This window comes from Ambystoma mexicanum, chromosome 10 (assembly GCF_040938575.1).
Source record: "Ambystoma mexicanum isolate Mex_15411 chromosome 10, UKY_AmexF1_1, whole genome shotgun sequence".
Taxonomy (NCBI): Eukaryota; Metazoa; Chordata; class Amphibia; order Caudata; family Ambystomatidae; genus Ambystoma; species Ambystoma mexicanum.
In genome coordinates this window covers 1,385,275,563-1,385,301,572 of record NC_090932.1, presented here as the reverse complement: position 1 = coordinate 1,385,301,572, position 26,010 = coordinate 1,385,275,563, and the positions used below count along the sequence as shown (strand labels likewise).

At 46.0% G+C, this 26,010-nt stretch overlaps 1 protein-coding gene across 3 annotated transcripts in view; it reads right to left on the bottom strand.

Moving 5' to 3' along the window:
• TRPV4 (transient receptor potential cation channel subfamily V member 4) overlaps positions 1-26,010 on the bottom strand; it is an 848,481-nt gene that overhangs the window by 201,178 nt on the left and 621,293 nt on the right. For all 3 annotated transcript variants that reach the window (XM_069619410.1, XM_069619409.1, XM_069619408.1), the window contains exon 6: positions 15,019-15,317. In XM_069619410.1, the coding sequence (XP_069475511.1) occupies positions 15,019-15,317 (299 nt within the window). The remainder of the gene's footprint in view (positions 1-15,018; positions 15,318-26,010) is intronic.

Below are 26,010 nucleotides of genomic sequence, written 5' to 3'. Positions count from 1 at the left end.
CACTTGTCTGTATTGTATAGCAGCAAAATCTGGGCCAGCGTGAATTGCTCAGTCCTGGATCGCATTTTGCATATCTATTTGAGGAAGCTGATGGGCTTGGGCCCGAGTGCCCCAGGTCTAGCCCTAAGGCTCGATTTTGAGGAACCTGATGGGCTTGGGACCGAGTGTGATGCTGGAAATGCATCGGAGGGACAGGGCCTCCGTATCCTTTACTGTTTTTTATCATGTGTTCTGTCGTGTTTTCCGCACCGGAGTTCATGTGGGACTCCTGTCGGTGCAGCTCTTTCTTTTGGTTTGGTGAACGGACCCGTGGGATACCCTTATGGCACCCATGGGTGGGGGTACAACCCTGTGCCCCTAGTGTATGTTTTTGGGCACCTGTGGGTGGCCCGCAGAGCAGGGTATGGGCTGGTGGCAGCTCCATGCTGAACTTGACAGGTGCGCGGAGTATCCTCCATTTTGGGATACCCCGGCCCTGCCATTGGGATCAGTTGATTCCTGATGGAAAACAAGATGGCCCCTGTGGCCTCTTGCTTTCTATTACCCATTACCTTGTTTTCCCAAAGTCCTGGGAAGCCCTGACTCTGTCCCTTCTCCCTGACTGGCTGTTGGGTGGAAATGCCATATATGGTGTTGTTGTGAAGGCCTGGCCAGACTAGCTGGAGCCTTCCCGGTGATGTCTGTTGTGGGTACCTCCTATGGGTGGGACCTGGGTGAATAGAGTGTGTGACGAATATGCATTCTGTGTTGTGGGCGTCTAGTATCTGGTGGTTGACACAATGACTGAGACAACCCTGCCCGAAACCGTATGAATGCATCTTGGAGTGTTGAATGGCTCGGTACTTGTCCCAATACACAACTTGTTGTGAGTGTCTGGAGAGAAGTGAATGGCCTGAATACCTCGTGTGCCTGATTGCTGCCTGCCTGCATGCATGAATGCCCGTAGTCATGATTGGATGCTTGAGTGTGACCCAGCGGAATGAATGGGAAATCAACAGTGTATCTGGGGACCTCTCACTGATAGGAATCATGTTCAGAAGCTGAAGTCCACTACGACGAGTAACTGGAGTAACTGACGCTTGACCTTGAAACCTCGCTGGACGAGAAGGAGTGCTGTGGCTCTCCCTCGCAATCTGAAAGCTGCTGTGTTTCCAAGCACTGACCCAGAGAGGACCTGGTAAGGCGCCCTCTTCCCGAGCTACGAGGGACCATCGTGCACAGCTGATCTTTGCCAAAGCTCCCTGGTAGACAGACCTTCGACAGGCTGCCGACCCGAGATGGGGACTGCCGCGGAACTCCAAGGAGAAGCACTCAGACTGTTGTCCACCACTGTCGACGACCGCCATCGCCGAACAGAGCCGCCGTGCTCCCGATGGCCTAAGAACTTCAATTGATCATCGGACGCTCTTGTCTGCATCGTCACCTGTTTGTCTCCCGCTGGAGAAGGCCCGACCGTCGACGCGCCGAGGAGCATCCACCGGTGGGTTTCCTGCCACCTAAGGACCACAGAGACGCCGACGACTCGACGCCCTTGCTGGGCCACAGTTCTTCATCATCTCTTTGCGGTCCAGAACTATCGTCACTGAGGTGCCCCGCACGCCTCTTCCTTGCAGGACGCCAACGCTCTGTCGTCGACGAGCGCCGCTAGGAACGAAGCTGTCACTTCCCTGCCGTAGTTCACCCTGTTCCCCGTCGGACGTTCGACGACCCGTGACTCCCGCCTTAAAGGGAGGGCACTCAAGAAGGGCTGTCGATTCCCCGACACCGAACACCGAGGTCCTCGACACCTCTCGACGATCCGTGGCTCCTGCCTGAAAGGGAGTCACTCAAGAAGGATCGGTCGACACATCATCAGAGAACTCTACTCCACCAGGTACATTGGGGGGGTAAAACCTTAATAGGAGGAAGTAAGACTATCGAACATTATATGGACTGGGCTTGTGCTATATATCTTTATTTACAGGTTGCCCAAGTGGGGGGGATCTCCACACAGAACTGTGCCTAGTGGTAGGGGTCAGTATTCTGCCTATTGTTTCAACCATCTTGCGTTCCTTCCTATCTCTATTGCTGGTTTCCTCATTATTAATCTGTGTGACATTTTAACCGTACAGTTGATGCACTTTAATGAGATTTGATAACATTAGTGGTACCACTTTAGAATTATATATATTTATCATTATTGACTTCTGAGGACAAAGTGCGTTATTGTGATCGTGTAAATACCTTTGAATATTAATTATATAAAGACTGTGTTTTCAGTAATACAGTGTGTGGACATTCCTTTGTGGGGGTTCGGGGACTACACTGTACTTAAGAACCAGCCTGCATCACCTCCTGAGAAGCTAGGCCTTGATTGCTTGACCACGTACCAATAATAGAGAATCTTGGCTGGGGTCTTCTGTGCCTCTCCTCTACCATATAGAGAGCGGAAGTACAGACACCCCCTACCAGTCTTTACACCGAGTGCCCCAAGTCTAGCCCTAAGGCTCGATTTTGAGGAACCTGATGGGCTTGGGCCCGAGTGCCCCAGGTCTAGCCCTAAGGCTCGATTTTGAGGAACCTGATGGGCTTGGGCCCGAGTGCCCCAGGTCTAGCCCTAAGGCTCGATTTTGAGGAACTTGATGGGCTTGGGCCCGAGTGCCCCAGGTCTAGCCCTAAGGCTCGATTTTGTGGAAGCTGATGGGCTTGGGCCCGAGTGCCCCAGGTGTAGCCCAAAATCTCGATTTTGAGGAACCTGATGGGCTTGGGCCCGAGTGCCCCAGGTCTAGCCCCAAGGCTCGATTTTGAGGAAGCTGATGGGCTTAGACCCGAGTGCCCCAGGTCTAGCCCTAAGGCTTGAAGTATCGATGTATGGGCCGAATTTAGAATTTTGGAATATTTTGAGAAATTACATTCAAGCCCCTCGAGAAATCTGAATATTAGGAATATAAAGGAAGAATTTGCGATAAAAGCCTCTTATGACATTTATCCCTGGCATAAGAAATGCTCCTCGTTATGTAGAAAGTGGGGCATAGATAAACAACTCAGTGGGGGCACGATCACTAAGCAACAGCTGAAAACGAAAGCAAGAAAGCTAGAACACGACCAAGCCATGAACAGCATGATAATGTATGCTCACTGAGACAGTTAATGGTGGCACGTGGCACCCACTATGAGAATGTCTTGCTGAGCTTTATTCGGTTACCTACTCAAAGACATATCCTGGCTATTGTAAGATTAAATATTTCACCATCAAGGCGACGGATACCGTGGCAATTCAAGACTTAATTATTGTACCTGCGGCAGATGTGCTATTGAGGATCTACCTCATTTTTTGCTCATTTGTACAAACTATCAGGTCTAATAAGGCAGTGGTTGAGAAGGCATTTTATAGGTCATAATGTTAGACCTGTTTCGGAGGCAATGGTTTTTTTTTATATTATCATGTAGTGATGCAAATTTTGGAACTGATTTTTGCGAGTCCATTACTGCCTCCTTCAAGCGTTCGGAAAGGAATTTTTAATTTAGTTTTTTAAGTCAGATTGTATTAAGGAGCACTTAGCATATTTAAAGTAATATAATTGTAATATTACCTTTTTTTGTGTGTTTTAATGATTTTTTTGTATTGAATGTTTTATTTGTAAATGGCGTAAGCCAAAATAAAGCATTACCTACCTATAGGAAACTTTATAAAATAGATAATACGTTCATGATAATGGCACAAAATAAATGTTTGCAAATATTTTTGTGTGAGATTATCGGACCGTAACCAAGAACACTAGCCTCAATAGTGACGTAGACGCCTGGTGCGGTGAATCCCACTCTACAACATCCTCCTCTGCCACAAAGAGGCCATTCTAAAGTCAGCAAATCCCCCTCTCTATGGTATTGGGGGGCCAGGTTTAAGGCTCACCCCACAAGTGTGAGAGATCAGTAACAGTAAGTGCAATACAAGTGCAGGCAAAAATAACAGGTTGAACTTCCATCCAGATCAATTAAAAAGTAAAACAAGTATTTCTGAAAAGATTAATCAAAGGATGAAAACTATGACATGTGGCCAAACGGTTGGAGGGTTGAAGAGGGGTGGGGGGAGAAACTGGGGAAAAGAGCAAATGATGGAATAGAAAATAGGTCTAGTAGAAAAAATATTAACAGCGCTGGAGGGATGAAAGTCGCTGTTGGGAAAAGTATTTCACCAAACCTTTACTAGGGGGGGGCATCAGGAAAGATCGACTGCTCGGGGTCTTTGCAGTGAAAGCTTGAGACTTAATAGGAAGCAAAGTCATGTGTGCGGCAGTCTCCAGAGGGTGTAAAAGTCCCTCCAAGGGAATCTGACTGCTGGTGGCCTAGAAAATTATTCTGTCAACCTGGCGAGCCACTTTTGACCGACCCGTAAGATGGCCTCACTCGCACACCACTTGCCTTCAGTTGACAGGCCAGATGGCCTCACAAGCCCACCCCTCGCCCTACAGTGCACAGGCCAGGCAGCCTCACTATCCCATCACTCGTCCTTGGGTAGACCCACCCGATGGCCTCACTAGCACATCACTCACTCTACTGTGGCTAGGCCAGTTGGCCTTACTATCCCATCACTCGTCCTTGGGTAGACAGACCCGATGGCCTCACTAGCACATCACTCACTCTACTGTGGCTAGGCCAGATGGCCTTACTATCCCATCACTCGACCTGTGATGGACAGGCCAGAGTGCCTCACTAGCACACCACGCCCTCTGTGTGGACAGGCCAGAGTGCCTCACTAGCACACCACGCCCTCTGTGTGGACAGGCCAGATGACTTCACTAGAACATCATTTGCCCTTTGGTGGACAGGTCAGATGGCCTCAATAGTGTACTCCAGGTCCTCCGATCACATCATATAAAACTGTACTGAAAAAAGCAGCACACAACGGGCAAGAAGCAACGCTGTTTATTAGAGCTGCACAAGTACAAATCAAACAAAACAGTGAACTAGAACTGATTGACGAGAGCTGACATCTGGGGTGTAGCAAACATTTGTGTTATACTATAAAACACAATGGTCAAGAGTGACACTTGGAAACGCTTGCATTTTAGTATGTTCATATTTTCGATGTTTCCCAAGAATCTCATTGGCTAGGCTACGTCAAATCCTTAGTGCTGGACGTATGTTAGTGAAACATGATTAGAATAAACAGTTCAACACTATACCAACTCATCGCCTCCCCATGTGGCGCCACATCGCTTCTCACCCCTGCCAGGGACAATTTGCAATTAGTAAAATAACATTTGTGCTGACCGCCGGAACTTAATTACACTGCCATTGGTCAGCACCCTTGAGAACGGAACACGATACACCCTGCTTCTGGTGGAAAGGGAGACATTCACACGGTAACTGCTGGATAAGGGCCTCCACAAGTCCTGTGGTGGATACTCTGAAGGCTGTCCACCTCCGAGGAACACAGTGACTTACCATTCGATAGGTCCTCCCAGGAACACCACTCCGTCCAGGGTCCCTTTCCCATAGCCACCTGCCGACGGGCACTTGTGGCCATGTGAACGGTCCCTGCCTCAGATCCACTTCCCCTCTATCCACGTGTGCCCACTGGATTGGCTTTCCGCCCTGCAATTACATCACCCAATGTTGTCTTAGCTGCTTCAGTCTGCCTGGGACGTTCAGCTTGAGCTCCGCCTCTGTACTCTTTGGCACAAAGGTCCCTTGGGCCGCTGGTACACATGATGCTTACCTACCCCCCCCCCCCCCGCCTTTCCCCGCAAGGTCTTCTTTCATGGCGTGACTGTAGTTTGGGTACCTACGTCGTCGTCCCCAGAAGGTGCCCTGTCCCCCCCCCTTGCTTACTCTCGAAGGTGATAGGTGTGCCCCCCTAGCTGGCGCTGAATTAGCACTTTGATATGATAGGTTTATAACGCCCTTAATACCCAGAGGTTTCTAAGCACTGACCCAGGGATCGAACCTGTGGTGCTCTGTGTCGTCTTGCTTCCAAGGTGAGCACGTTGCCCCTGAGCTATCCTCCCAAGACTAAACACTTTAATACACCTTTAATACATTATAATCACTTGCCCTGTGGTGGACAGGCCAGATGGCCTCACTAGCACATCACTCACACTGCGGTGGACAGGCCAGATGGCCTCACTAGCACATCACTCACACTGCGGTGGACAGGCCAGATGGCCTCACTAGCACATCACTCACACTGCGGTGGACAGGTCAAATCTTCACTCGTGACCCAGGTGATCTTGAACCCTCAACAGAACCTCTAGGTGATTGTTTCTTGCAGGTAAAGAAGGGTGAGCGCATTGTATCAGGAACAAAACATATTTAAAAAACCTTGCAATAGACAGCCTCGGATTCTAGGAAGTTCATTCATATAAAAAGTGGTGTCTTGATTCTTCCCCTGTTGATAACCCCGGGACACTACAAGTAAAGTAGGCCTTGGTCACAGGGGTCGTACAGTATGCATTGCAGGGAAGATGGAAGGCGTGACTTAGGCAAGTTATGATGTCCCACGAAGCAAACAAGGACCCCAACCCCCACCCCGCAAAACCCAAATCAACAGGCATTCGCAAACCCACCCCTGCCATTCACTTGGCTCTCAGGTGCATGTGTGTGTCATGGAAAGAACAACCCATATTACTCTACATGTTGACACTCTCCACCCTAGGCCCACTTAACCTAGGAGGAAGGAAGAGCCAGGCTACAAGTTATGATGCCGTCTGTGAAAGCCCTTACTGGTAAGACGCCAGCAGCCCAGCCAAGCTGTATACAAGTCATCCGCGTCAACAAACGTAATAATTAAAATAACACTTGAAAGGATTGGTTTGTTAGTTCAAGTGGGACAGGTGGTGGATGGTTGATCCCGCAGTACAAGTCGACGTCTTGTCGTAAAAAAATGAGAGAAAGAGGCCATCTTCCTCTTCGAAGTAACCCACAGGGTTAGCCACCATATCTGTAATAACTCGATACAAGGCTGGCTGGCTGGCATCTACAGAAGCGCTCGCAAATCATCGATATTCAAAATTTGAGCATAAAACGATTAGTCCAAAAAAGGAACCAGGTTATTGAAAATGTGATTTGGCAGACCAGCTAACCCGATTAAGAGTTGGTGGTAAACTAGGACTTACCACCGACACGAGGTCGCTCATTATGACACGTTTTTACATTACCACCAGATGGCAGCAACCGCTAACATACCCAACTTAAAAGAAAGCAGCTATTAAGCTTTAGATTAGGAAATGGACAGGCTAATCATTCTTGTTGCACAGATAAGGTCAATATAACCTTGTCTTTTGACTTTTTTTCCTCGCTATTAAGATTTAATGTGCTACTCAGAATATTTATCAACATCCGAGTGATTTAGAAGCAATGTTTACCAGTCCGCCCTGTGTTGAAATGCATGCACACGCTTGTTAAATGCACACGCACGCTCACTGGCCACGCAGTCAAGCCCTCATTGACTGCTAGGCCGCCCCCTGAATGAATGCACATAAGCCCTCAATGGTTGCAGGTGCAACCTCACTGAATGCACACGAACCCCTCTCCCCAAAGACCATTTGCATGCAACCAATGCATACACATTTCGCCGAGTACACTCAGGCCCCCCAATGACTGCACGCATACGTTCAATGAGGTCCGAGTGCACACACGCTCCTGGGTGCTTGGGCCTAATTGAGTGATCTCCCTCTCCCCCCTCCCCCCACCTCCTGATCAGAGGACTACTCTGTCCCAGAGTAGAGCTGTTCAGGCTTCACATCAAGATACTGTACAGCATGCAAAAAGCTCAGAGCTACCCTCCCATCCTCACCTTTGACCCCAAAAGACCCAACCACATCACCTGAAATCCTTGCATTGGCTTATGAGCACAGAACAAGTTGCCTTCAAGGTCTCATGCCTGACTCACATGCCATCCACCCATGGAGAAGCAGCTCACTGTGCTTCCAAAGTGGCGCCAGCCAACCAGATAGCTTCCGTTTGCCTCCCACGACTTGACTGTCTCGCTAGAGGGAGCGTTCATATTATGCGGATACATATCTCCCACCATCAAAGCCCCTCTTTCTTCCTCTCCCTCTCCGACCATATGATGCCTAGAAGATTGCTTCAGGCTCACATGTTCCAAGCCTGACTTGGCTCTTAGGCTTTTTTCCCTCCTGCTCATACCCCCTGGCCCCCCAGCCCCAATCACCTACCCATTTTTTTTTAAACCTTTATTTTTCAATTTTCATTTAACGTTGCAAAAACAACCGCACCCGTATTCAGGTGCAACAATAATGCGCCATCCAAGATCCCCCACCCCAACCCTCCCACTACCAGCCCTCCATGTTTGCTGATGTATCTAAGGTTCTTCAGACAGTACACTTGCAGACGCTAGCCTCTGATTCTGTGTGGACTAGGAAACTTCGTCCTGTACGCTTGGTCTTTCTGGCAACAACGATGTGGATTCCTCTGCTTCGTTGAGTAGGTATGCGATTAGCGGACCCCATATATCTGGGGGGCGGACGTGCTGACATAATGTCCTAATAAAGTCCGTCTCCACATCCTGGCCGTAAAGGACGTCTTTGTGCCAGTTTTCCACCGTCGGGATCGGGCCCCGACCCCATGACATGGCTATCCTCCTGCAAGCTAGGATCAACAGAACTCCTGCCAATTTCCGTATTGCAGGTGAGAGTTGCTTGTTCATCCCAAGTAGCACCACTGTCGGAGTGGATTGTAGTTCTAACCCTACTATTGCCGATGCACTCTGCATGACCTGTGACCAGAATGTGGTTAGCATGGGGCAGTCCCACGCCAGGTGGAAGAAGTCGGCCGCTGGGGCACATCTCGCGCATGCCGCTGCGGAGTCTGGTTGCTGTAAGCCGGTGTGAAGTATGTTTGGTGCAGGAAGTTGAAGTGGATTTGTTTGAACCCTGTGTTTAGTGTTTTTTTGCGTTTGCCTTAGGATATACGTCCATTCTTCATCTGGGAGTCACGCGTGCAGGGTTCTTTCCCCATCTCATTTTCGCTCGTGTGTTAACCGGTATTGTATCGGTTACAAGCAATCTGTAGATGGAGGCGACCAATCTTCCCTCATCTTGTGACTGAATCACATTGTGTAGTAATGGTCAAGTTGGTGGTTGCTGTGGGAATGAGGGAAAAAGTGCTTGGAGGGTGTATCAGAGTCTGAAATATAGGAAAGTGTCCAGGGACGTGACACTCCCCCTCAGTTGCTTGTTGGGGTGTAAGAAAGGTACCTTCGTTGAATAGGTCCCCAAGTGTGTTGAACTGTAGTTTCGTTACCCACTGATGGAAGACCCTTTCCGATGTCAGGGGGATCCCTGGTATGAATTTGATTGGGAGGAGGGGGGAGAATCTGGGAGGAGGGGGGAGAATCTGACCTGAACATTATATTTTTGAGTCATTTTTTTCCAGATCCCGTAGGTCGCAAGGACCATGTTCAGAGTAGTATGGGGTACTGGAAGTTGACTGATAACGACAGCTCCCAAGAGGTGGGGCGTCGCTATGGCTCGTTCAATTTGAACATGTGGCCTGACAAAGTGCGTGGTGTACCAGTGGCCAAGAAACTGCACCTGGGCCGCCCAGTAATATAGTTCCATGTCGGGAAGAGCGAGGCCACCACTGGACACTGGCAGCATTAACGTTGTGTAAGCCACTCTTGCTGGTTTGCCTGCCCAGAGTAGATCTAAGACTAAACTTTTAATTTTCTTCAAAAAGGACTGTGATATTAGGATAGGTATATTGGAAAAGAGGTAAAGAAGCCTCAGAAGAATTACCATTTTTACCAGCGAGGCCATCCCCCATAAGGTCAGTGAAAGCGCCCTCCAATGGATTACCTTCTCCTGCAATGACTTCAACGCTACTTCATAGTTATTGTGGAATATATCTTGGTAGTTTAACAACAACATTATCCCCAGGTAGCGTACATGTGAGGTCTCCCATGCAAAATGATAAGAGTCGGTGAATGGCTTGGTCGCTGGGGTTAGCGGAGATATGACTGATTTGGTGGGATTGATTTTTAAGCCGGAAACTGCGCAGAATTTTATTACTTCCCTCATGATCGGGTTCAGGTTCTCACTAGGATCACGAATGAATAAGGCTACATTGTCTGGATAGAGGGATATTATTAGCCTGTGTGGTCCGAAGGTAAGACCTCTGTGGAGTTGCTGGGAACACAGTTTGGAGGCAAGGGGTTCCATTATCAGTGCAAATATCAGCGCTGACCCAATCACCTACCCATGAGGTGGACTTTCTTCCTGTCCAGAAGGGCGTTGTGCTTGTGTTGTTTACCTTTCTTCCTGAACCCAAGTATTTGGGTTTCATCCGACTCAGCCGTTGTGAATAACAGCACCGAGAGGCATCCTGAAGAATACTCCTGAGAGAATGTAAACTCAGGATTCCGCTGGAACTCCTCCCAGAATCACGAGCCTGGCTGCCCCAGATTAGCCTGGTACCAGGATGGTGCAGAGCACTGACGGGGGAGCCAAGTAGCAGCAGAATATCTGCCGATGACAGGAAGAGGACTGGTGCAATCGGCCTTCTCCAGAGGAGCTGTGGGCAAACCTCATGAGCAGGACAAGGTAGGGGGCAGAATAAGGAAACGCAAGCCAGGTACGGTGAAAGATTAAGGAAAGTAAGGAAGACCATCCAGGAAGGTACGGGAACAAAAGCAAGAACTAGGAAGGCAAAGTAAGATGGACAAGGTCTTAGACACGAGCAAGAGATGCAACAGAAGTCAAGAGCCCAGGACAAGGACATCGGGCGCGTCGAGAGGCACCCAGTACCTTCCAGGGGCTAGCTTTTATGGCTTCCGGATTGCCATGACGTGGATGTGTAACCCTGGCAACTGGAATGCCATCTGATGGAGAACGGTGGTAGGGGGCTAAGCAATCGCCTCAATGCGGCAGAACAAACATGAAGGACACAAAACGTCCTGTAGAATTGCAGGAAGCATTCCGCCGCCGAAGCCGCATGTGGCTGAGTCGCCACCTCGCCCGCTGTGAAATTGCCATCTGGAATACTGGTGCCAACTGACCGCAGGCAAATGACCTGCCAAACAACGTGTGGCAGGCATGACACTTCCCTCTAGTAGCACATGTAAGGCTCTGAAGCAACTTCTTAGCAGAGTTTAGTATGATAAAAAAAACGATTAATACAAGTAAATAAATAAATACTCCCCCACTATCTCCATGTTAGTCTACTTGTTGTCTGATGTGTCTTCACGTGGCACCCTGATGCCTGAGGGCGACCGGCTTGATACAAATAAATTGCACACATGCCTGTAATGACAATACACTCACCCTAACACACAACACCATCCCTTTGATTAATGCACATACATGCTAAATGGCTCTCCTTACCGTGAAGCGGCGAAGCTGCAAAAGACCATTCCCTCTGAGTTTGTTGGTCGACTGAAAGCAGCTCTCTCCAAAGTCTGACTACCTTGCGTGCTGCTCCTGCCCCCTTTTCCCGGAAAGGCTCTACATAACTTGCAGTGCACGCGCATTGCAAGTGCCAACAAGTGTACTGTTGGGCTGTGACGCAGCCCCTGCTTGGTCCTGGACTTACTGTTGGTTGCTACATCTCCGAAGCGCTGTATGCGCAAGAGGAAGGGCGCCTAATGTGATCAAGGTGAAACATTTAAATACATGGCTGCAAGGATGTATTTACTGTGTATGCACAGCCTCAGTGACGCCACATATACCCTAACTGGCTGCATGTGTGCATTGGCTGAATGCATTCACAAACTAATTGCAAACATGCAGTCACTGACTAAAACGTGTTTTTGATGGCTGCAAACTCCACAACCAACAGCACACATTTCCCCACTGACTCTGCACAGCCTCGGTGACTACACACACACCCGCATTCCTGTAACCAACATTTCACTGATTGCACAAATTACCAAGTTGACTGTGCACATACCACACTGGCTGCATACTCCCTTATGGACTGAGTGGACACCCTAAGGCACCCCGACACACAGCCTCACTGATGACACTCAGAGTCACCAAGCATGTCTTTACTGACTGCAGCCATGTCCTTACTTACAGAACATATGCACACAAACAGGACACTTGCAGACATAGACTGCACTCCTGTCCTCAATGACTCCACACACACCCTTCACTCACTGCCATGCCACCAGGGCTCAAGTCGAGGGTACACGCGGGGGTCAGAGTCCACCCACTTTTTTCAGAGGGTGGACTCAGCCTCCCCACCCCCAGCTAAAATGAGAAACATTTAATGTTCTCTTTGAATTTATGAATTAAAGCCGACATCAGGGATCTAACCGCAGTCGTCATGTTTACAGGCCGGACACTTCACCTCTGCACTGTATAACTTGATGAAAAATAACTAACAACTAAAGGTGAAATGTCTCATTTTGGTACTGCAAGTACCAGGGAAAACATTTGTATTGCTTCTTTGCGTTTGAAACATGCACACCTTTTAACGTTTTCAAAAACACTATTAGAAGAAAATATCCTCTCTTGGTTTTGTGTGTGTGTTGATTTTATGGAAGGCAAATACCATTCACCCTGTGTAATTTGGGTGGTTAGGCAAATGCTAATTTAATGAAATGTGCATATTTCACCTTGATATACTAATTTCTGGTGACCTCGTATCCCATTGCGATGGTTGATGAGTCCCCCCCACTTTAATGTTTAGGACTTCACCCATGCATGCCACTCAATGAGTACACACCCTTTGATGAATTCACACACACTGCCTGATGGCGTTTACACCCCCATTTATGGCAGGCACACACCGTGACTGCAATCATGCCTTAACTGAATGCTCGCATGATCTTAATCACAGCACATATGCATGTATGTTACTTGGCATTTATATAGCGCCTTATGTATCATTGGTATGACCTCAAAGCGTTGGTGTATGGTAGTAACTAGCAGGTGACCTGGAGTAGCACTTGGGAATGGTGGTGGTTTATCAATCACCATGAATCAGATTGGGGCAGCAATACTCTCCATCATTTCCTTGTCTTCCAAAAGATTGTTCAGACTCAAGTTTAAACTGTTGCCTGACTTCCAAGTCCCCAGCCCCCAATTGCAGCGCTCCTCTGCGTTCTAGCCAGGTTTGTGGTAGATAAATTGCCTACGTACACACATACATTGCACTAACAAGATAGGAGGTGAAAAGCAGGTAAGCCAGGCCAGAGAGCCACCCAGCAGCGTGGATGGGGGTAGGAGGCGGACCTTAGAGAGCATATTAGTCACCTAGAGGGCATATTATTGTTTTGGGCCCATCAGCACGGGTAATTGGACTGTATCCCCCTCCTTACGCTGGTATGTGTGCAGTACTTTCTCTACATGCTCCTCGCTTATTCTTACTATTCGTACTCTTTGTATTTCTAAGGCGATGTATGCCTCTGGTAGAGTGGGAGATCCGGCTATGTTTTTCCCACCTGTTGGGGTGCAAGTAAATGGGAATGGGCGACTTTGACCCCTGGTCACAGCCCTGGGATCCTCCCGGCCTTTGTGTGTTTTATTTTGGCCTATTCAGCTTTGTTTTGGTCCTCCCAATTGGTATTTGTTGCATTATATTATACATGCTGTAAGATTATGTTTCTGTTCATAAAAAGACCAACAACAAAAAAAAAGATCCCCCTAGCAGCTCGGGCCAGCATCCTATGGTGACGGTTAACGAGCCGCAATGCAGAAAGCACAGATGCTGCATCAGCCAAACAAGAGGGACTATATGCTCATGGGCAGGATGGATAGAGGCTTTATCAGTAGACCCGGAGGAGATAGGCTTCATCAGCAGGGCTGGACGGATAGAGAAACTTCAGAGTGGTCAGAGGGACTAAAGCTTCATCAGCAGAGCAGGAGGGATAGCTCATTCTTCCGCAGTGCAAGAGGAATAGAGGACCTTGAGAGACAACATCTGCAGTGGCAAAAGAATTAAGGATTCTCAGCTGGGCCATCGTAATAGTGGCTTCATCGGCATGGCTGGCATGGCCTTCAGAAGGGTCAGAGGGATTAAAGCTTTGTCAGCAGAACAGGGGGGGCGGGGGGAGAGGATTCATTCAGCAGTACCAGAGGGATACAGAATCTGGTTAGAGGCAACATCTGCAATGCCAAAGGAATTAAGGATCCTCAGATGGGCCATCATTCAGGGCTAAAGGCTCTCTAGAGCAACATTGGTATGGTATAGCTATTGATGCTTTTTCATCAGGGCAGCCTTGATGAATTCTTCAACAAATTGGTGAGCAAGCAACATATTTACCAGCATATTGAAATGAGGAACGATTCATTAGCAGGGCTAGAGTGATAACAGATGCCTCAGCAGGACAGACGGAGCGCAGGCAGCACAAGCAGGTTAAGAGGGATAGAGGTTTCAGCCATCGGCATTGGCCCCCAGGCAGCGCCAGCAGGGTAAGAGGGATAGAGATTTCAGCCATCGGCAATGGCCCCCAGGAAGCACCAGCAGGGTAAGAGGGATAGAGGTTTCAGCCATCGGAATTGGCCGCCAGGCAGCACCAGCAGGTTAAGAGGGATAGAGGTTTCAGCCATCGGCATGGCCCCCAGGCAGCACCAGCAGAGTAAGAGGGATAGAGGTTTCAGCCATCGGCATTGGCCCCCAGGCAGCACCAGCAGGGTAAGAGGGATAGAGGTTTCAGCCATCGGCAATGGCCCCCAGGAAGCACCAGCAGGGTAAGAGGGTAGAGGTTTCAGCCATCGGAATTGGCCACCAGGCAGCACTAGCAGGTTAAGAGGGATAGAGGTTTCAGCCATCGGCATGGCCCCCAGGCAGCACCAGCCGAGTAAGAGGGATAGAGGTTTCAGCCATGGGAACATGGGTGTTAGCATTGGTGCCCAGGCAGCAACAACAAGGCAGAAAGCCTAATGCCTACTTTGCATAGCCAGTAGTATGTATGGTCAGAAACTACAAGGAGAGTTCTAATTGCCCGCTAGACGACAGTGCATCAAGTTTTCAGACGTTAGCGGGTAGTCACAAGGCATCAATTTAAAAATGTTATCTGGTGACAAAACAAATCTAAAACTCAGAGTATGCAAGCCATACATAAAACCTTACCCCAATTTTGCCCAACTTGGCCGCCATCATCAGAGGGGAGAGTCCGTCATTGTTGAGAAATGATTCCAGGCTGTCTCCTGGGAAAAGTTTGACACATTTGATCACCAAGAGATCATACATTTTCGTCAAAAATTTTGTATTTTCCTTAGTGTTGTCCGCGATGGCGACAAGCGCATGGAGGACAGTGTTGCCGCGGGAATCCTGACGACGCAAGTCTGCCTTTTTGTGGGCATTTTCCGTGAGGTAGTGAACAATGTCCGGTTGGTTGGTGCAGGCAGCCAGAGACAGGGGCAATTCACCTGAAAAGAAAACAGGCAAAACGAGTGAGTGGATACAGTCCAAACAAGCGAGTGGGAGCATTTCTCCATGACTGGCCATCACATCTGAAGCGAAAGCCCTTTAAACAATAAGAATCAGTACTACTGACAAGAAACAATGCAAGCAAACATAAAAGGACTTTGATGGATAGGAAAACAGCGGTATCTAGTCAATTCATCTAAAACCATTCCATCGAATACCATTCCATTGAAATATTTCCATCTAAAAAATGTCCATCTAATGCATATTTTTGCGGGGTAAAGGGTTAATTTTTGTTCAGGTGTATATTAAAGGGTAAAAAAAACAGGAGTTGTGGTGGGACCCCCCACCCCCAAAAACAATTCTAAAAAAAAGAAAATGCATTAGATTGACATTTTTTAGATGGGAACATTTCGATGGAATGGCATTAGATGCAATGGTTTTAGATGAAATGACCATAAACCAAAATGACCAATGCACTCCTGGATGAGTTGAAGGGTAGTTGGACAGACGCAACCCCATGTCGTGAAGTCACATCGCTCAAGAGTGCTACCCCACCCACCCTTCTTTGAGCCATCACATTTCCATGGAGATAGAGTTTCTCTTGAAAGGTGCAGGCACAATCAGAAAAAGGGGGGGGGGGGGCAAGGGTCAGACTTAAATCTCGCACCAGGGTAGGATGCCCAGCCAACCAGAATCAGGTGTCTGGGAAAGCAGGCAGAATCTACCAGTGTCTATCTTGTTCTCAAAGCCACCCACGACACGTCCCAAGTTGCCACCTTTTTATGTTTTGCCTCAACCCCCTGATACCCTTTGATCCTCATGACATCCCGCAGCGCCCTCCATCCCTCTCCGCCCCATGGACTTACCTGCTGGCCAAGCTATTGGACAGGCTGCCACGCTTCCTTGATGTCCGTGCTGGCCCACCCTTGAAGTCCCTTTTCCATTTGAAAATTCAAAAAACAGTTTCAGGGAATAACAATGCCTGGCGCGCTAGTCCTGAGATTAAGAGTTAGTGGTCCAATAGCTGCAACTAACAGCATGTGCGGTCTCCCTAAACCAACACACTCATAATAAACATTGCATAGTTGATGCTGCCTTGCGTTAGGACCTGAAAATTAATTTAAAAATGCATATCCAATTGACAAATAATGTTTATATCAAATAAGTCCATTCAATTGTTTCAGTCCACGTCCATTTAATAGTTTCAGCCGACACGTGTTTCGACCTGTGGGTCGTTCAAGACTGTTATAGTTCATGCCATATATACATAAATAAGCAAATTCTCAAAGAAATACAAACAAACATGATACATTTTTTACATACCAAATAATATCCGAGGCAGTAGCATTAAAGGGAAACAGAAAGGGTAAATTCAAATGAGCCATATAAGTAAGTAATAAGAAATTAATTCAACAATCCCATTAGTGAGTGACTGTGATATATTAGGTCATGCATTGCCATCTTCATGCCAAACACCAAGACAAGTGACAATTACCAAGAAGACCATACGATCAATACAAAATACCAATCCTTTGTCTAAATGGCCAAAGGTGTACGGAATTAATGGATGAGATGTGAAAAGGATAATGAAGTGATCAGTGCTACCTGTAGTGCCACTTGAATTGAAATATAGGTAAAATTGGGCTTACCCAAACTTGAAGTCACTGTTTAGATAATAAAACAAATAGCGTTCACTATATGATAGTGTTGTGATGTGCTTGTCTCTGCATGTGAAAGCTGGTGATGTCATGTTGGAGTGTTGCCTTGTGAATGTCGGAATGTTTACCCAAGGATTCCACACCCAGCCAGTTAGAGCTCCCCAGCCTGGGTGATGGGATCCAGTGTTATGTCCTGTCCACTTATGTATATAACTTCATGTAACTGTGACTTAAGTACTTGTAATAAACATATAAGTAATCCCAAGAAGCCTGGAAGTCACTTTACAACATTGGCGACGAGGTGGTCTTAAAAAGAAGAACATGCGAGTAAGAAACTGAAGAAAGTGGACGAAGCCTGCTGCTGGGGGTGCAGGAAGAAGATGGAAAAGAAGGACAACACTGCCCCGAAACACAAGTAAGACCCATCACCCAGGGCACCAAAAGGGAGGAAGGAAGCCCTATATAGGAAGGATAAGCTGCCCATAAAATGGAGGGAGAGCTGGGTCCTGGGGCTAAAGAGAGGAGCAGGGCCTTGAAGGGAAGCTCAAGAAGGGAGCTAGGCCTTTAAGATTGAGAAATCTTTGTGAAGAAGTGAAGCCTGTTAAAGTAAAACCAGAAGTGTTGCTTGTTAAGTGAAGATAAAAGGAAGCTTAAAATGACACCTGGTCCCTTAAACTGAAGAAGGAATCCCACCCCATTAGTTTAAGAAACCTGTAGATTAAACAAAGCTTGTAGTGAAGATGACTCCCATGAGAGAGGGAGGAGCTAAGGAGCTGCGGGCAAGAGAAGACAGCTGATGCCATGACCAGCAGCAACTCTTTGTGGTAGGAAGGTGTTCCTGGTGTATGGCGTGCTGGGTGAAGCTGTCGCCTGTCAGAGGTTGCATTGCAAGTGTGAAATACTGAGGGGTGAAGAAGAAAGCTCTGCAGTGATGTTTCCATTCACCAGTCAAAGTATCATTCCCCAGTCAAGCAGCACAGGGATGTGATGCTGTTTACCCTCATATGAAACCAAAAGTAAGCTTTGGGGAAAGTATGAAGCCCAGTAAGCTTCCTCCCATGTAGGAGTGTAAGTCTGCTTTGAGTTCATAAGTGGGACTTGGAGAAGGATGTGAGACTGCGGACAGTGAGCTGAGGGGTTCCCCAATGAGCCACTAGCATGTTAGGGAAGATTTTGAAGTGACAGTCTGGAGTGAGCAGCGAGTACTGGGTCTGCATGTCCCAAGCACTATGTGAACTAAAGGTTAGACCCATGCAGCGCTAGTCTCGTAGCGTATGCTCAGGGAAAGGGATGCAGGGAAAACTGCCTGCGTGCCACTTTGTTTTCAAGAATCAAAAGCGGATCGTGTTTTGGAAGCAGTGAACCGTTTTAAAATATTGAAGTTGAAGGATGACATATGCTGGGTTGAGGTACGTGGTGGTATGAGTGATGTTTGGCTTATGAAGATCAGCATTGCCCCGAGGCAGAAGTGTGACTGGTGACATCACAGCTGGTTTAAGGGAGTCGGCGATGCCATAGAACGCCAGATTCAAGCATTATGTTCATATTAGAATGCACTTACCATGCCAGATTCCAGCCGGTAGCCGAAGCCATTAACTGAGGCAGGATGAAGAATAAAATAAACAATGTTATGAGGAAAGAACCCTGCAACTTGCATTGCCGTGCACAGGAAGAGGAGAGCTGAAGGCATTGGGCCGTAAGATGAGTGAATAAGCCTAAGTGCGTTGTGGGGTGAGAGGAGAGACCCCCTTACGAATCATCTTCACAGTGTGCCTACGATTTTATTGGTATTATCCGGCTGAGAGATGTAGAGCACTGCTGAGCACGTCGGTGAGTCGGAAAATCAGACAGGAATAAGAGCGCAGTAGGAAATCCGAATTCCACTATAGGATTTGCCAAGGATGTCATTATTGTTGTCATGAATGTCGTTCCTGGTGAAGGAATGCGGCAAATTTGGGTTATGGTGCATCAAGGTGCTGCGACTGAAGAGGAGGCACAAGGACCGCATTTGAAGTAATGGCTGCAGTGTATCATTTTATGTTTAAGTGATTATGATGGTCACGAATCTGGTCTTTCAGAAGATAACGTTGGACATTCAGGAGCAGCAACGTGTATCCTTTAACTGTTTTTGCATTAAGTTTGTGTTACCAACCTAGTTTTGTAACAGATTAAGGATTGACAAGCATGGGAGGTGCACGAGAAGTTTGTGTGTAGATATATGCGTGCAGGAATTGAGGTTCAGATGTAAAATGTATTGGATTTAACACATTTGAGGAATTTTAGGTTCAAAAGGACTCATTTGGACATTCTGAACATGCACAATATGCGTATGCATTAAGTTTGTGGTACCAACAGAGTTTTGTAACAGGTTAAGGATTGACAAGCATGGGAGGTGCATGAGAAGTTTTTGTGTGGATATATGCGTGCAGGAAGTGAGGTTAAAAGTTAAATTTATTAGATTTAACACATTTGAGGAATTTCAGGTTCAAAAGGACTCATTTGGACATTCTGAACATGCACAATATGCCTAGATGTGTGCAAGTCAGTAGCAGGGTGTGAGAGAGGTTAGAGTAACCATTGAGGGATTGCAGGGTAGGCTGCAGCCAACATAGACATGTAGGAATAAATGCGCAGATTTCTTGGTTACGCCATAAGGGCTGTGTACGCAAATGTCACTATGAAGTTGAGTTGTTAGGCAGTGTAGACACAAGTGTATGGGTGGGTGAGTGCCACAGAGGTGCAAGAACATAATGTATCAGAGTGATTGTGGGTGAGTGCCACAAAGATGCAGGGTGGTAGATAAACTGGCCATGGATTTTAGGAAATGTAATTATATAGTTTGCTATTGCTTTAATGGTGAGAAAAGAAGTAAATATATTGTGCAACATGAATTATTAGGATTTTAATTTTTGCAAAATGGTAATGCAAAATGTTGTTTTATGTGACTCATGTATGAAATGGGTGCACATGGGTAAAACATGTGTTTTGCTAAGAGTCAAAGAGGTTGAGTGTTGGGTAGCACCCAGAATATGTATTGTATGTGGGTGAAAGTGCCACACGGGTTTGGAGGTAGCGACTCCAGTGTATATGTAAGTATGAGTGTGGTTAAGTGAAACCACAGCTGTATGGGTGGTAGCGCCGCCTTTACACTAGAGAAATGTGGTGAGTGTGCCACAGCGGTCTGCACGGTAGTACATCCAGTTGTGCAGGGTACAGGTGGAGAGCCTGCGTGACCATTTGGGTATGTTAGAGGTGTGTGTGGTTAGGAATACCACAGGAGTTGCGGAATACCACAGGTGTTGCTGGGAGGTAGCGCCTCCAAGCATACTCTACTTCCCTTTCAAGCATAGCAGTGAGAATGTATGTGAGTTGGGAGGTAGCATTTCCAAGCATAACAGTGAGGATTTATGTGAGTTTTCATCACTCCATAATAAGATGCATTCATGTTCCCTCATTGTTCCAGTGTGGCTTTATGTGTGTAGATTAGGAGATTAATGCGGAGTACCATTCCCCATTAAAAGGCAGGTTTTTGAGAGATGCGAGGTTTGGAATGTTATGAAATATTGTAATGGGTGAAGTGAGGTGAGAGCGAGAGTGAGTCAGAGAAGGTGTGAAATGGGGCAGCACCCATAGTGTGTGTAGCCTGTGGATGTGCTACAATTAAGTGAGGAGGTAGCGCCTCCGTGACTATAGTGGAGGTAGCACTTCCGCGAGTACAGTGGAGGTAGCGCCTCCCACATGAGGAGCATGAAAGTATTTTTGGAGGAAACGCCTCCGCCAGAGTAATTGGAGGTAGCGCCTCTGCCAGAGTAATAGGAGGTAGCGCCTTCGCCAGAGTAGTTGGAGGTAGCGCCTCCGCCAGTGTGATTGGAGGTAGCGCCTCCGCCAGAGTATTTGGAGGTAGTGCCTCCGCCAGTGTAATAGGAGGTAGTGCCTCCACCAGAGTAGTTGGAGGTAGCACCTCCGCCAGTGTGATTGGAGGTAGCGTCTCCGCCAGAGTATTTGGAGGGAGTGCTTCCGCCAGTATCATTGGAGATGGCGCCTCCGCCTGAGTATTTGGAGGTAGCGCCTCCACCAGTGTGATTAGAGGTAGCGCCTCTGCCAGTGTATTTGGAGGTAGTGCCTCCGCCAGTGTGATTAGAGGTAGCGCCTCTGCCAGTGTATTTTATTTGGAGGTAGTGCCTCCGCCAGTGTAATTGGAAGTAGCGCCTCCGCCAGAGTATTTGAGGGTAGGGCCCCGCCAGAGTATGTGTAGGTAGCGCTTCTGCTTGTGTCATTTGGTAGTGCCCTGCCAGAGTATTTGGAGGTAGCGCCTCTGCCTGAGTAATTGGAGGTAGCGCCTCCACCAGAGTATGTGTAGGTAGCGCTTCTGCTTGTGTCCTTTGGTAGCGCCCCGCCAGGGCCCCAGTGTAGTTGGAGGTAGCACCTCCACCTGAGTAATTGGGGGTAGGGCCCCGCCAGAGTATGTGTAGGTAGCGCTTCTGCTTGTGTCATTTGGTAGCACCCTGCCAGTGTATTTGGAGGTAGCGCCTCTGCCTGAGTAATTGGAGGTAGCGCCTCCGCCAGTGTGATTGGAGGTAGCGCCTCCGCAAGAGTATTTTGAGGTAGCGTGTAGCGAATCTACTAGAGTATTTGGAGGTAGCATATCCACCAGTGTGATTGGAGATATCACCCCAGATGCTTGAAGGTGTAGGTGGTTGTGTAGGGTTAGTGGCCTACAGAAGTAGGGAGAGTGTCCCTAAGAATTGATATTCCCCTTGCTGGTGATGGATGTGGAAAGGAGGGGAATATGCTGTGGTGTGCTTGTCCGTGTGTGTTGACGTTTGAGAAGAAGGGAGATATGTTGTGTCTATTTGATGTATCTGTGTGGGTGCATTGTGAATCAGTAAAGGAAGGAGATGTGTTATATCGTGCCTGAATGTGTTTGTAATGTTTATCAGTAAAGGAAGGAGATGTGTTGTGATGTGCTTGTCTCTGCATGTGAAAGCTGGTGATGTCATGTTGGAGTGTTGCCTTGTGAATGTCGGAATGTTTACCCAAGGATTCCACACCCAGCCAGTTAGAGCTCCCCAGCCTGGGTGATGGGATCCAGTGTTATGTCCTGTCCACTTATGTATATAACTTCATGTAACTGTGACTTAAGTACTTGTAATAAACATATAAGTAATCCCAAGAAGCCTGGAAGTCACTTTACAACAGATAGTTATAGGAATAAAGGCAAAAGTGTAGATAAAATAAAATGGAAACCTGATAATACTCACAAGCTAAATGCTTGGTGATTGAGAAATGTAATATATTAATTTCCGTGCATTTCAGTTCATGGGTCCAAATGCATGCAATCACAATGACACCTGCTATGTATTGCAGTAATGCCAAAGGATAACTTAGGTACTAAGATAAGTATGTGGAGCGTAAAAGAATCGAAGAGAGAATCGCTTACCAGCTAAATTGGGAGATTGGGTAAAATCCTGTACGGTCCGTAGCAGCTTGCGTGCACTAGATTCACGTGTTTATGTAGCAACCAAAGAAAACGAATGTTACGTGTACGTGTCCGCCGCGTCACGATAACGTGATTGTCACATGACCAGTGGATGCGGTAGCCGGTACACACGCTTTGAGGAGTTAATACTATTGCTGTGCTATAACTATATGAGAACGCTAACTCTCAAAGGCAGTAACAGATGCGCATGCGTTAAGAGATCAGTATTACTGCTGTATGCAGTGGCTTTATTTCTGCTGTAAATGCCACACACAATGGAATAGATAGCGGACAGAGTACAATTGCGTAGGTTCATGAAATAAATTACTAAATCAAATGATATGTAAATGTTCATAGTGTAAATCTGTAATTATAAAACAAGACACTACGGTGACAACTTGGAATGCCCAATTATATGATCCTGAAAGAAGAGCAATTTCATCTAATGGACAAATCAGATGATAGATGTATTATCATAAATTCGGTAGAGTTTCCAGCTAAATTATAGAGTGTCACTATAGTCTAATGTTAGAAATGAACTAAAGATGCCAATAAATTCAAATTATGCTAGTGAAGCAGTAATTTGGTACTGTCTCACCTATTATGGGTCAGCATGAATCTGGCAATGCGTTAATAATAGTACTAGTTGTCACTTAATTGGTGATACCTAAACATATTTGTGTTTAGTGTCCAATAAACTGGCATATTACAGTAATAACTCACATTGTTGGAAACAATATTACACTATAAGCAAAATATAATGCTGATGAACAGTTAAAAACAACATATTGGGAATGACCTACTCATACAATTACCACTTACAACCAGGGGCGTTGCTAGGGGGGGCTAAGGGGGCTATAGCCCCTGATTTTTTGGTTGTAGCCCCGGATAGAATCTCAGGAGCTACAGCCAAAAGACTAGCGAGCCCCCAGTCCCGACAGTTCTGACATCAGCTTAGCCCCAGGTCTTTTTCCAGACCTAGCAACTCCCCTGCTTACAACAGATTTCCCATTTCATGGTCAGTGTTGAGCCCAAAAAAGGACACATTGCATCTTGCATATGTACTTAGATTCCATTTGTCTTAACTTGATTTGAAGATCACCACCACGTTTGTCCAAATGAAGTTTCTTTAAACCTATAAACGGGATGTCTTCAACCCGATCCAATTGGTGTTTGCTTTGCCAATGATTAGTGAGTGGCAAATTACGATCTATTCTATTTAATGAGGAGATATGCTCCCTAATTCTAACACGCAATTCTCTGATTGTGCTACCCACATAAACTTTATGGCATACACACACTATTGCATAGATCACAAATTTACTACGACAATTTATAAACTCTTCAATACAGACTTTTATGCCTAGATCATTATGGAATTCAGAGCATTCTGGAAGTGCATAACAGCACATACTGCAAGTACCACATTTAGTGAAGCCCTTCATGGGCCTCAACCAATCTGTACCTTTCAGAATAGCATTCAATACCAAAGACGGGCATAGTTGATTTTTCAAATTTGGAGCTTTGGTGTAGGTAAACGAAGATTTGTTATACAAAAAGGGTGCAATATCACTATCAAGATGTAGTATACTCCAATGTCTTTTAACAATGTTGTACAATAAGCCAGCCTCTTTTACAGATTGACATGTTGAAAGAGTTCTTGAGATTCACTTTAAACAACAATGTTTTCCTATTCAATGATGTTTATTATTCGCAAGTGAAAGGTGTCGCAATGGGCGCTAAATTTTCACCCTCATTGGCCAACTTATTCATTTTTTTTTTTTTTAGAAGAAGCATGTGTATTGTGAAGACAAGTTCAAAGACAATGTGATATTATGGAAAAGATTTATCGATGATATTCTGATGATATGGAATGGTACGGTATCAGACTTATTGATTTTCATTGACTACTTGAATGTGAATAATTTTGGGATAAAGTTAACAGCTGTATATAGTACCACCACAATTAATTTTCTCGACCTGACTATGTTGAGAATGGTAAGATCTAGACAAAAACATTTAGAAAACCGACGGAAATGAACTCCACACTCCATGCAGAGAGTTGCCAAAAAAAATCTGTTATCACAAACATACCAGTAGGAGAATATTTTAGGGCACGTCGCAACTGCTCAACTGAAGAAACGTTCAGATAAGAATGTAATTTGTTGTCAAAAAGATTTACTGAGAGAGGATATAGTGATGCGATAATTTCTAAAGCCTATCAGAAGGCTAAGACCAGATCCAGGATGGACATGTTGAATAAACACTTGTGATGTTCACGATGAACCCCCACGCAAACTCAGTATCATAACTAAATATAATAAAGAGGCTGGCTTATTGTACAACATTCTTAAAAGACATTGGAGTATACTACATCTTGATAGTGATATTGCACCCTTTTTGTATAACAAACCTTCGTTTACCTTCACCCAAGCTCTGAATTTGAAAAATCAACTATGCCCGTCTTTGGTATTGAATCCTATTCCGAAAGGTACAAATTGGTTGAGGCCCATGAAGGGATTTACTAAATGTGGTACTTGCAGTATGTGCCATTATGCACTTCCAGAATGCTCTGAATTCCATAATGATCTAGGCATAAAAGTCTGTATTGAAGAGTTTATAAACTGTCGTAGTAAATTTGTGATCTATACAATAGTGTGTGTATGCCATAAAGTTTATGTGGGTAGCACAATCAGAGAATTGCGTGTTAGAATTAGGGAGCATATCTCCTCATTAAATAGAGTAGATCGTAATTTGCCACTCACTAATCATTGGCAAAGCAAACACCAATTGGATCGGGTTGAAGACATCAGGTTTATAGGTTTAAAGAAACTTCATTTGGGCAAACGTGGTGGTGATTTTCAACTCAAGTTAAGACAAATGGAATCTAAGTACATATGCAAGATGCGATGTGTCCTTTTTGGGCTCAACACTGACCATGAAATGGGAAATCTGTTGTAAGTGGTAATTGTATGAGTAGGGCATTACCAATATGTTGTTTTTAACTGTTCAACAGCATTATATTTGGCTTATAGTGTAAGTAATATTGTTTCCAACAATGTGAGTTATTACTGTAATATGCCAGTTTATTGGACACTAAACACAAATATGTTTAGGTATCACCAATTAAGTGACAACTAGTACTATTATTAACGCATTGCCAGATTCATGCTGACCCATAATAGGTGAGACATTACCAAATTACTGCTTCACTAGCATAATTTGAATTTATTGGCATATTAAGTTCATTTCTAACATTAGACTATAGTGACACTCTATAATTTAGCTGGAAACTCTACCGAATTTATGATAATACATCTATCATCTGATTTGTCCATTAGATGAAATTGCTCTTCTTTCAGGATCATATAATTGGGCATTCCAAGTTGTCACCGTAGTGTCTTGTTTTATAATTACAGATTTACACTATGAACATTTACATATCATTTGATTTAGTAATTTATTTCATGAACCTACGCAATTGTACTCTGTCCGCTATCTATTCCATTGTGTGTGGCATTTACAGCAGAAATAAAGCCACTGCATATATCGGTA